This window comes from Nerophis lumbriciformis, linkage group LG30 (genome assembly GCF_033978685.3).
Source record: "Nerophis lumbriciformis linkage group LG30, RoL_Nlum_v2.1, whole genome shotgun sequence".
NCBI classification, from domain to species: Eukaryota; Metazoa; Chordata; class Actinopteri; order Syngnathiformes; family Syngnathidae; genus Nerophis; species Nerophis lumbriciformis.
The window spans coordinates 23,802,100-23,814,647 of record NC_084577.2 but is presented as its reverse complement, the minus strand read 5'-3'; the positions used below and the strand labels follow the sequence as shown (position 1 = coordinate 23,814,647).

The 12,548-nt window shown below is 37.4% G+C and overlaps 1 protein-coding gene across 1 annotated transcript in view; it reads right to left on the bottom strand.

The window, feature by feature from the left end:
• The window catches only part of cpda (carboxypeptidase D, a), an 83,276-nt gene that overhangs the window by 39,291 nt on the left and 31,437 nt on the right, over nucleotides 1–12,548 (bottom strand). Inside the window, exons 7-11 of the mRNA XM_061925828.1 lie at nucleotides 8,466–8,633; nucleotides 6,883–6,992; nucleotides 6,652–6,754; nucleotides 1,196–1,338; nucleotides 964–1,133 (exon numbers count right to left, since the gene is read on the bottom strand). Of these exons, the coding sequence (XP_061781812.1) occupies nucleotides 964–1,133; nucleotides 1,196–1,338; nucleotides 6,652–6,754; nucleotides 6,883–6,992; nucleotides 8,466–8,633 (694 nt within the window). The remainder of the gene's footprint in view (nucleotides 1–963; nucleotides 1,134–1,195; nucleotides 1,339–6,651; nucleotides 6,755–6,882; nucleotides 6,993–8,465; nucleotides 8,634–12,548) is intronic.

Below are 12,548 nucleotides of genomic sequence, written 5' to 3'. Positions count from 1 at the left end.
GATGAAGAAAAGATGAGCGAGTGGTTAAGGTAAGTTTAAGTTTACGCGAAGAGGCCGGGTGGCTTTTTTCACGCAGCTCTGTCCATGTTGATATACGTATGTTTGTGATTGCACATTTGCGTACATTTTGGGAGTGAACAGAGTTGTTAGCACGCTGGTTTTTAATATATTATTAAAGTTTGACTGACCTATCTGACTGTTTTTTTGACATTCCTTTAGCGCAGTTAGATGCGGCTTACAACACCGGGCGGCTTATAGGTGGACAAAGTTTTGAAATATGCCGTTCATTGAAGGCGCGGCTTATAACCCAGGGCGCCTTATGGTGCGGAAAATACGGTATATACCCGCCGCCAATTCAAGGAAATAATGTTTATCTTTATTTTTGCACAATTTAAAGCAAAATAAGCAATACTTTTACTTTCGAAATGCTTATACTATTGCAGAATATTAAGATTTGCACTGTATGTTTATTTTATATTTGCACATTAAAAAGCAAATACGCTATTTTTAATGTTGTTAAATGTTAAAAGTTTTAAATGTTTACATTGTTACAGAATATTTTGTCATGTTGTTGTCAATGTTGACTGGGTGGCCATACTTTTTATTTTTTGTAATTAAAAGCCATGCCTTTTGAAAAAACTGGCCTACATTTATTTTTTCATCTTCTTTTTAAATAAAAAAAAATAATCGGTAAAAGGAAAAATAATCTATAGATTAATCGAAAAAAATAATCTATAGATTAACCGATTAATCGAAAAAATAATCTATAGATTAATCGATAGAAAAATAATCGTTAGCTGCAGCCTTATGTGAGACTGAACCATAGGACCCAATGACTATGTAAATGTGGTAAAAAAAAATACATATAACAGATTGTTTTTTAGGATGGTTAAAGGTAACGTTGTAATTTTACAACAAGGGGTTTTACAGGGTTAATAACTCGCCTTGGCATGCAGATCTTACCCATGGGCAGAGGCAGTGACAGAATAGGTCCCAGGGACCAGCAGTCTCCAGTAATCCCCAGTCAGAGCTGTGCTGATGTTGTGGTCTATGTCCTCCACGTGAATGGTGGCATTGGGGATCCCCAAACCGTCTCTTATATCCGAGACGGTGCCTTTTATCCCGCTGTGAACCTGGAGCCACACACACAGTCAAACTCTGATAAGAGGAAAAAAAACACATTAGTGTTTGCTACCTGGTGGATATACTGAAGCAAAGATTGTCGATTTTGCTCCCAGTAGTTTGGCAGATCCTTGGCCCGGGGGTACTTCACACAACCCAACTCTATCGTCACCTCAAAACAGTTGGTGTTTACGTAGTTCCAGTCCTGCATGCCACCTGAGAAAACATCGGATTTGAACATATTTGTAACATATTCGAACAGGAAATATGTATCTTGGGTGTTTTTAATTTCGGAGGGATGCGGAGGCGTTTATAGGAATATTTTAACCAGGGAGCACGAGAGAATTGACGTCATACCGATATGTCAATAACATTAAAAAATAGCTCCGATAAGCAATAAAAAAACAATCCAATTAGAGATTATCCATACTAGGGCTGGGCGAGAAAACAATATATTATATTATTTTTTTTACTATAGAACGACCATTAAGAGTTTTTGTGTTTCAATTTGTGGAGTGAAACTATGGAATGGTTTGAATGTGGGGTTAAAGCAATGTCCAAACATAAACCAGTTTAAAAAGAAGTATAGGCACATGGTATTCCAGATGTACAGAGATGAAGAAGGGTTTTGATATTGGGTTGTTTGTCTTACAGAAGAGTGTTGGGTTGCCCATTGAGGCAGTGGTGCTGCTGCTGTGGTATGATGCCATTTCCATGATCACTAGTGGTAATGGTGTGGCTATGTATGTGTGTAGTGTGCATATGTATGTATATATTTATAATTTATGTATATACAAGTTCATTAAGTTTGTACATAGAGTGAACAGGTAGTTCTAGCTCAGAGTACAAACCCCGTTTCCATATGAGTTGGGAAATTGTGTTAGATGTAAATATAAACGGAATACAATGATTTGCAAATCCTTTTCAACCCATATTCAATTGAATGCACTACAAAGACAAGATATTTAAAGTTCAAACTCATAAACTTTATTTTGTTTTTGCAAATAATAATTAACTTAGAATTTCATGGCTGCAACACGTGCCAAAGTAGTTGGGAAAGGGCATGTTCACCACTGTGTTACATGGCCTTTCCTTTTAACAACACTCAAACGATTGGGAACTGAGGAAACTAATTGTTGAAGTTTTGAAAGTAGAATTCTTTCCCATTCTTGTTTTATGTCGTTCAGTCGTTCAACAGTCCGGGGTCTCCGCTGTCGTATTTTACGCTTCATAATGCGCCACACATTTTCGATGGGAGACAGGTCTGGACTGCAGATGGGCCAGGAAAGTACCCGCACTCTTTTTTTACGAAGCCACGCTGTTGTAACACGTGCTGAATGTGCCTTAGCATTGTCTTGCTGAAATATGCAGGGGTGTCCATGAAAAAGACGGCGCTTAGATGGCAGCATTTGTTGTTCCAAAACCTGTATGTACCTTTCAGCATTAATGGTGCCTTCACAGATGTGTAAGTTACCCATGTCTTGGGCACTAATGCACCCCCATACCATCACAGATGCTGGCTTTTGAACTTTGCGTCGATAACAGTCTGGATGGTTCGCTTCCCCTTTGGTCCGGATGACCCGATGTCGAATATTTCCAAAAAAAATTTGAAATGTGGACTCGTCAGACCACAGAACACTTTTCCACTTTGCATGAGTCCATCTTAGATGATCTCGGGCCCAGAGAAGCCGGCGGCGTTTCTGGATGTTGTTGATAAATGGCTTTGGCTTTGCATAGTAGAGCTTTAACTTGGACTTATAGATGTAGCGACAAACTGTATTTAGTAACAGTGGTTTTCTGAAGTGTTCCTGAGCCCATGTGGTGATATCCTTTAGAGATTGATGTCAGTTTTTGATACAGTGCCGTCTGAGGGATTGAAGGTCACGGCCATTCAATGTTGGTTTCCGGCCATGCCGCTTATGTGGAGTGATTTCTCCAGATTCTCTGAACCTTTTGATGATATTATGGACCGTAGATGTTGAAATCCCTAAATGTCTTGCAATTGCACTTTGAGAAATGTTGTTCTTAAACTGTTTGACTATTTGCTCACGCAGTTGTGAACAAAGGGGTGCACCTCGCCCCATCCTTTCTTGTGAAAGACTGAGCATTTTTTGGGAAGCTGTTTTTATACCCAATCATGGCACCCACCTGTTCCCAATCAGCCTGCACACCTGTGGGATGTTCCAAATAAGTGTTTGATGAGCATTCCTCAACTTTATCAGTATTTATTGCCACCTTTCCCAACTTTTTTGTCACGAGTTGCTGGCATCAAATTCTAAAGTTAATGATTATTTGCAAAAAAAAAAAAAAGTTTATTAGTTTGAACATCAAATATGTTGTCTTTGTAGCATATTCAACTGAAAATGGGTTGAAAATGATTTGCAAATCATTGTATTTCGTTTATATTTACATCTAACACAATTTCCCAACTCATATGGAAACGGGGTTTGTAATTTATGATTTAAAGAAAAGGAGTGGGATTAAATAAGTGTAAACTTCGTCTCACTCCTTTTCAAATATGTAAAAAAATAAAAATAAAAAAAAAGCTCATTTTGTTTATTTTTTTTCGTTTCTTATTCTCTATTGTTTTCATTGTGTTATAATGGCTGTTAAGGCTATAGCAATGTATTGGATCAGGCTTGCTCTTGTTTTTTGTTTTTTTTTGCTTATTTGAAATAAAAATATATCAAATCAAATATATCCTGAAATACACAAAATTTACATCAATTAAAAAATGCGTTCAATAAATTGTTCGATAGTTTACTTTTTTGTCGGAAGCAAGGTTGGTTGCATGAACAAAGAAACTCGCTCTCTGGTAACCGAGCAACGCAGGAAGTGATCGCCGATGAGTGGGCGTGACACGCTAACAGCCAATCAGGTAACAGTATCAACTATCAAAATTGGTTGTCTGGCGGTTGATTCTTTCTTTGCGTGGAGTGAGAAGAGAAAGTCAAAATGAAGAAATTGTCACCTGGACAGTATGGCACTTTTTTGGGATTTTTAAAAACGGACCTTAGTCAGACCAATGATGCAAGTCTCTCTTTCTCCCCAAGACCGCTAATACCACACTACTTAGGCGCGCTCACCCTTTAGAGCACAGCTGTAAATTCCTGGCACAAAACCTGCAGAAAATAGTTCTTCTCAAGTTTCTCTGTTTACATTTTCACACTTTGCACTATTTTCTTAGACTTTATTAAGCTTTTTTTTTTACATATTCCTTATTTTTGCACCTTCATTTTAAGAGCTTATTATTAAGTTTTCATTGTGATTTTACTATTTTGTTTACCGTATTTTTCGGACTATAAGTCGCAGTTTTTTTCATAGTTTGGCCGGGCTCCAGTGCGACTTATATATGTTTATTTCCTTCTTTATTATGCATTTTCAGCAGGTGCGACTTATACTCCGGTGCGACTTATACTCCGAAAAATACGGTACATTGACGGTTTTCCATGCTTGTGTAGACATTTCCTTTCTGCCTTGATAGCTGAGGAGATTATAATCATAGGAAGGTTACATATGAAATAAAAATGTTTACATTTAATATTATTTTCTCCTGGTCCTTTTTTGATGAGTGATTAAATATAAAAAAAATAAAAACATGTGATATCAGCCAGCCCTAACCCGTACTGTACTGTAGGTATGTAAACTTCCCCTGAGCTCATTGCAAATGTAAACAAACATGGAGAAGACCGGGTGAGACTTTTTCTTTGCTATTTTGCGGCAAATGTTCTGCTAACATTCCGGGAGGAGAAAAAAAAACATCACTCGTCAACAAATCCAACCTTATTAGCGACAATAAATGTCAGCATTGCTACAACTGTGTTTTAAAAGCCTACAAAGACACCTGCTGCTAAAGAAGCAGCTGCAAAGCCAGATACAAACAAAGCTGTGCACACACTACAAAAGACTTGAATCTTACAACAACTCACGTTTCAATTTGATTCCGATTCTTGAGGTGATGATTCAATTCAGAATCGAGTCTCGATTCAAACCGATTCACGCAATACATTTGGTACATAAGTTATGATAATACAAGTTACAAAATCTCCTATTTTTCATTGTATGACATTTACAAGTTAGCACGGAGATGGCCTAAAAATACATGTTTTAAAAATTTATTCTTGAACACTTTGAACTGATTCAGAATCGTAATAAAGCCGTAATTCGGATGTGAATCAATTTTTTCAGCACCCTTACAAACTACAGTTGAAGCTAAATACATTAAAAAAAAGATATAAATAAGTAATCGAGAGATGTCCGATAATGGCTTTTTTGCCGATATCCGATATTCCGATATTGTCCAACTCTTAATTACCGATACCGATATATACAGTCGTGGAATTAACACATTATTATGCCTAATTTTGTTCTGATGCCCCGCTGGATGTATTAAACAATGTAACAAGGTTTTCCAAAATAAATCAACTCAAGTTATGGAAAAAAATGCCAACATGGCATTGCCATATTTTTTATTGAAGTCACAAAGTGCATTATTTTTTTTAACATGCCTCAAAACAGCAGCTTGGAATTTGGGACATGCTTTCCCTAAGAGAGCATGGCGGGGTTTGGGGCTTGTTCGGGGCAAGGGGAGGTGTATATTGTAGCGTCCCGGAAGAGTTAGTGCTGCAAGGGGTTCTGGGTATTTGTTCTGTTGTGTTTATGTTGTTACGGTGCGGATGTTCTCCCGAAATGTGTTTGTCATTCTTGTTTGGTGTGGGTTCACAGTGTGGCGCATATTTGTAACAGTGTTAAAGGTGTTTATACGGCCACCCTCAGTGTGACCTGTATGGCTGTTGACCAAGTATGCATTCACTTATGTGTGTGAAAAGCCGTAGATATTATGTGACTGGGCTGGTACGCAAAGGCAGTGCCTTTAAGGTTTATTGGCGCTCTGTACCTCTCCCTACGTCCGTGTACACAGCAGCGTTTTAAAAAGTAATACATTTTACTTTTTGAAACAGATACCGATAATTTACCATATTACACTTTAATATTATATTATATTATCGGACACCTCTAGTAATCTATATCGCTTAAAAATATATATATATTTAAATGATTAATTAATTATTAATATTTACATTTTAAAAATGGAGAATTGCCATCATCATAAAAGGTGAATTTGCTGATAAGTTCTTTCACTGTCACACTTATTTACTATTGTCGTTACTTCACTTACAATAGTGTCCCCCTTTTCATACTATTCTGTTTTCGGTGAAAAATGTCGCCAAAAGTTTGCCACAGCTTTTCTATAGTTTCGATTAAAACCAAAGATTGCACAAAATAAGCCAGTCTGTCTGCCAAGCATTCAACGGAATCGAGAGCCCAAACATTTCACATTTGCATGTAAAACTATAAATTAAATTAAATTATTCTCTGTAAATTGTTTTTTTTATGATAACATTTTGAGTGTCTTGAAAGGATTGATTGTATTTACCATATTCCTTATGGTAAAGATAGCTTTTGTTTATGTTTTGGAAGGGATTACTGACAAAAACCGAGGTACCACGGTGCACGTAATCAACCCACCAGCAACGTTGTACCAGTTGGCACCATTGGTGATGCCGTCTGCAAAGTATTCCCTGGAGTAGAGTTCCACACAAGGGTGTCCACTGTGCATCAGAGGGTTCTCCTGCGTGCGCGTGACAAGACAAAGACAAGGATCAACACAGTGCTAGTCTAATAAACCCTCGCCTTGTCATATATTTCAAGGGGCCAGTAGGATTTTTCAGTCCAACTATAGCTCTCCAGGTAAGTTACCTGCGCGTACGCACGAGCCAACTGCTGAAAAATCTTATCATCAGGACACTTGCTGTACTTTGTTTTCCCCTCTTTGTCGTCATCGAAGGGATAGTTGACCACCAAAGAACCTAAAGTCACATAGAAAACACACAAATCTGTCAGAAGCAACCAGACTTCGAACCCTAAAGGATGGGACTTTGTATCATCTACACCAGGGGCGTCCAAAGGGTGCAGACCGAAGCTTTTTTTTTTTTACGGGCAAGGGCACATTCTAAAAATACTATAAAACATTTTTTTTTTAAAGTTTAATAAAAGAGCAAATATTATCAAGATTTTTTTTTTTTAAGTGTAATAAAAGAGCAAACAGGTGAAATCTAACGAGAAAATGTTGCATTGTTGACGAATAACACAAAGTTGCCATGCAGGCTGTTATTTTTCGTCATTGCTAAAAAAAATCATATTGAATCAAAATATATTTTTATATGAAATATTGACCTATTCAAGGCTGCAATTGCGTCACATCAACTTTGAAATATTTGTGGGGCGAAAATATTGCATATTTTGTGTGTTTGCCATATAAAAACTAACTTTTCTCCGACAAAAAAAACATTAACAAAAATTATAAAAACTTATAATCGACAGATAGATCTGAAGCTGATCTAGAGTTTTAAGTGTAAAAACATATGACTTATTTTAACACTTTTATGGGTGGGGCACTTTTGAAACTAAGAATTTTTGTGGAATCAAAAAAAAAAAACTGAAATGTTTGAAAAATAATTACAATCAATAATGTTATGAATTATTGAACTATTTAAGGCTCCAATTATTTCACATCAAAAATCTAATTTTGTGTAATAATATGTTTTTTGCATTTTTGCCATAAAAAAACAGGGTTATCTTTTGAGAAAAAGGACATAGATAAAACATTATTTTTACTTTATATTGACAGATAGAGCTGCAGCTGATCTAGCATTTAATTGAAAATAATAATAACGACTTATTTTTATGACTGAGACCCTTTTGGGTCCCCCGGGACTAAACTAGAGAGGACCCCAAGTTGAAAAACGTATTCGGGTCTTACCATTTAGTGGTCAATTGTACGGAATATGTACTGTACTGTGCAATCTACTAATAAAAGTTTCAATCAATCAATCAATCAAAAGCCCTAAAGGTTAAAAAAAGTGAAGTGAAGTGGTGAATTATATTTATATAGCGCTTTTCTCTCGTGACTCAAAGCGCTTTTACATAGTGAAACCCAATATCTAAGTTACATTTAAACCAGTGTGGGTGGCACTGGGAGTAGGTGGGTAAAGTGTCTTGCCCAAGGACACAACGGCAGTGACTAGGACGGCAGAGGCGGGGATCGAACCTGGAACCCTCAAGTTGCTGGCACGGCCACTCTACCAACCGAGCTATACCGCCCTCGGTTGTATTAACTATATACTATATATACTATAACAGTATTTTTAACTGAAAAATATCAAAATGGCCCTCGCATGCTTCGATTTTTCAGTGTGCGGCCCTCGGTGAAAAAGTTTGGACACCCCTGATCGAGACAAAACAAGATATGTCAAAATATCCATAAAAACATTCGTCCTTGCCTCCGTGGAGATTAGCGGACAGGACAAACGGGTTGCTTTTCAGCCAGTTCATCACGGCGACGGTCTCTGGCTGTCTTGGATCTTTGACGGTGGCAAACTGGTCTGGGAAGTTGCGATTCAGGTCATACTTTTTGCTGTTGTTGCGGCCTTTGGTGCCTCTTACATCGCCTGGGGGGGAGACAAATACTTGCGTTGATTCCCATGCACCCTGCCAGACGTAACAACGCCATTGTTCTATGTTCTGAAGGAGCTTCTTAGAAGATGCATAAGTGACAGTCACAACAAAAGTGCGCATTGATTAGAAGTCATTCACATGAGCAAGAAGCGACTGCCATTGTTTAAAACACACAGTGCAGTCAATCAAGATTTTTCTATGAATTCACCCCTCTTATGTTGCGTTTCAGTTTGATATCATGCACATAATACATAGTCACGAGATGGTGCACGTGTACTGTATTTCACATACCTGGTAAATGCATAAAATTAGCACTGAAAACGTCAATGAAGGGGTTCAAATGTGTAAATTATAAATATATATCTGTAGTGATAGGTCAAACAATGCATTAGGAAACCCAATAAGTCATACCGTGTCCCTCGTAGGGCTTGGCAATAAAATTATGTCAATATATATCCAGAGGTGGGTAGTAACGCGCTACATTTACTCCGTTACATCTACTTGAGTAACTTTTGGGATACATTGTACTTCTAAGAGTAGTTTTAATGCAACATACTTTTACTTTTACTTGAGTATATTTATAGAGAAGAAACGCTACTTTTACTCCGCTACTTTTACTCCGCTACTTTTATCTACATTCAGCTCGCTACTCGCTACTAATTTTTATCGATCTGTTAATGCATGCTTTGTTTGTTTTGGTTTGTCAGACAGACCTTCATAGTGCCTGCGTTTCAACAAATACAGTCACTGGTGACGTTCACTCCGTTCCACCAATCAGATGCAGTCACTGGTGACGTTGGACCAATCAAACAGAGCCAGGGGTCACATGACCTGACTTAAACAAGTTGAAAAACTTATTCGGGTCTTACCATTTAGTGGTCAATTGTACGGAATATGTACTGTACTGTGCAATCTACTAATAAAAGTTCCAATCAATCAATCAAAAATGTGAAGGAAAAAAGACCTTTTTTATTTCAACCGTACTTCCCATCAAAAGCCTAAAGACTGACTGCACAGTTCCTGTCTTCACAATAAAAGTGCCGCTCCATCGCGCCTGCGCTTTCAAAATAAGAGTCTCCGAAAGCCAGCGCAAACAAGCTAGCAAGCTACGGAGTTTGCCGCCAATGTATTTCTTGTAAAGTGTATAAAAACGAATATGGAAGCTGGACAAATAATATGCCAAAAACCAACCACTTTCATGTGGTATTGGACAGAAAGGAAGACTTTTTTTTCTCTTCCATTCGAAAATGTGGACGTTATCATCACTACTGTCTGATTCCAATCAATGCAAGTCATCAGAATCAGGTAATACACCAACTTATATTCTTGTCTTCATGAAAGAAAGGAATCTATATGTGTTAAACATGCATGTATATTCATTAAAACAACTTTAACATGTAAACAAAAACGGCAAAATAAATAAATATAAATTATATACTGTATATCAATGTATGTATATATATATATATATATATATATATATATATATATATATATATATATATATATATATATATATATATATATATATATATATATAAATATATATATGATATGTGTGTGTATGTTACTCATTAGTTACTCAGTACTTGAGTAGTTTTTTCACAACATACTTTTTACTTTTACTCAAGTAAATATTTGGGTGACTACTCCTTACTTTTACTTGAGTATTAAATCTCTAAAGTAACAGTACTCTTACTTGAGTACAAATTCTGGCTACTCTACCCACCTCTGTATATATCCCAATAGACATTACGATATAAGTAAGATATACATTACGGGGCTCTGAAAACACGTTTTTTAAAGTGTGGAGACCTTTTTTGACTTTTTTTGACCAATCCTCTACACAAGTGCAGGAAGAGCCCTAGATACTGTATGTACCTAAATATGACTGCCGACGTTTCAGGCCTTGTCATGCTGCTTCTCCATTATGTTTCAGTTTTCAATTACTTTGTTTTAAGTGCCTTGTACTGAACTTTATTTATTTTATTTTTTTACTCCGGTTACTTTTGTACTCCTACTTTTGTTTTTTGTTTTTGTTTTGAGTGACAGCAGGGGTAGGGGATGAAGAGGGTTTGAATTTGTTGTTAATGTGAATGTGAAATCGATAAAAAAAAATCTATGAAAGAATATATATCGCGATAGACACGTAATCAGTATCGATTAAAAAAAATTCCGAATAAAACGATTGAAAAAAAAAAAAATTCTGTTGCGAAGCAAGGTTGGTTGTATGAACAAAGGCACTCACTCTCTGGTAACCGAGCAACGCAGGAACTGATCACTGATCAGTGGGAGTGACACGCTAACTGCCAATCAGGGATCAGTATCAACTATCAGTTATGGTTGCGCCATCTTGTTGTCTGGTGGTGGATTCTTTGTATGGTGTGAGAAGAGAACGTCGTCCCCACCAAACCACCTTAACTGCGCTCACCCTTTAGAGCACAGCTGTAACTTCCCGGCACTAAAACCTGCAGAAAAAAGTTCTCGGCTTTCTCTATGTTTACATTTTCCCACTTTGCACTATTTTCTTACACTTTATTAAGCATTTCTTACATATTCCTTATTTTTGCACCTTCATTGTGGGATCTTATTATTAAGTGTTCAATGTGATTTTACAATTTTGTTTACATTGTTTGTTTTCCATGCTTGTGTTGACATTTCCTTTCCTTTCTGCCTTTATAGCTGAGGGGATTCAAATCAGATGAAGGTTACATTTTAAATAGAAATGTTTTACATTTAATATATTTTGTCCAGGTCATAAAACATCTCAATAATCATCAAAATGAACTGATATAAAACGTGATAGAGTTCTCAGTCATATCGCAGACTGCGGGAAAGAAACACTGTATACCATATATTCAACAAAGAAGTTGTATCAAATATACAGCATGTATAATGATGTAATGAACTTGAGCCAAAAAAAGGCGTTTTGTTGTGAGTAGATATATTTTCTTTCAACAGTGTAGTGCCTTTTGTAGCTGCCAAGTGCTCTTACACAGAGGACATGGCAATCAAATTACAGTTCAGCGGTCTTCAAAGATACACCTTTGTTCGTGGAGCCAAAGTGACGGGTAATTGTAAGCTAAAAATAAAAATAAAAAACTGTTGCCAGCCATTCCTCATTTCATCCAATCAGTGAGCGACAATGGGCTACACCCTGGGCTCAATCACAAGGCACATAGCGACCATTCACACCTATCGTCATTGAGCTGGAGTTGATCCCACGGTGGCGACACAAAGGTACAATACCAACTAGAGATGTCCGATTATATCGGACTGCCGATATTATCGGCCGATAAATGCTTTAAAATGTGATATCGGAAATTATCGGTATCGGTTTCAAAGAGTAAAATGTATGACTTTTTAAAGCGCCGCTGTACGTAGTGGTACACGGACGTAGGGAGAAGTACAGAGCGCCAATAAACCTTAAAGGCACCGCCTTCGCGTGCCGGCCCAATCACATAATATCTACGGCTTTTCACACACACAAGTGAATGCAAGTCATACTTGGTCAACAGCCATACAGGTCACACTGAGGGTGGCCGTATGAACAACTTTAACACTGTTACAAATATGCGCCACACTGTGAACCCACACCAAACAAGAATGACAAACACATTTCGGGAGAACATCCGCACCGTAACACAACATAAATACAACAGAACAAATACCCAGAACCCCTTGCAGCACTAACTCTTCCGGGACACTACAATATACACCCCCCACTACCCCCTAGACCCCCCCCCCCCCCCCCAACCCCGCCCACCTCAATTTCCTCATGCTCTCTCAGGGAGAGCATGTCCCAAATTCCAAGCTGCTGTTTTGAGGCATGTTAAAAAAAAAATAATACAATTTGTGACTTCAATAATAAATATGGCAGTGCCATGTTGGCATTTTTTTTCATAACT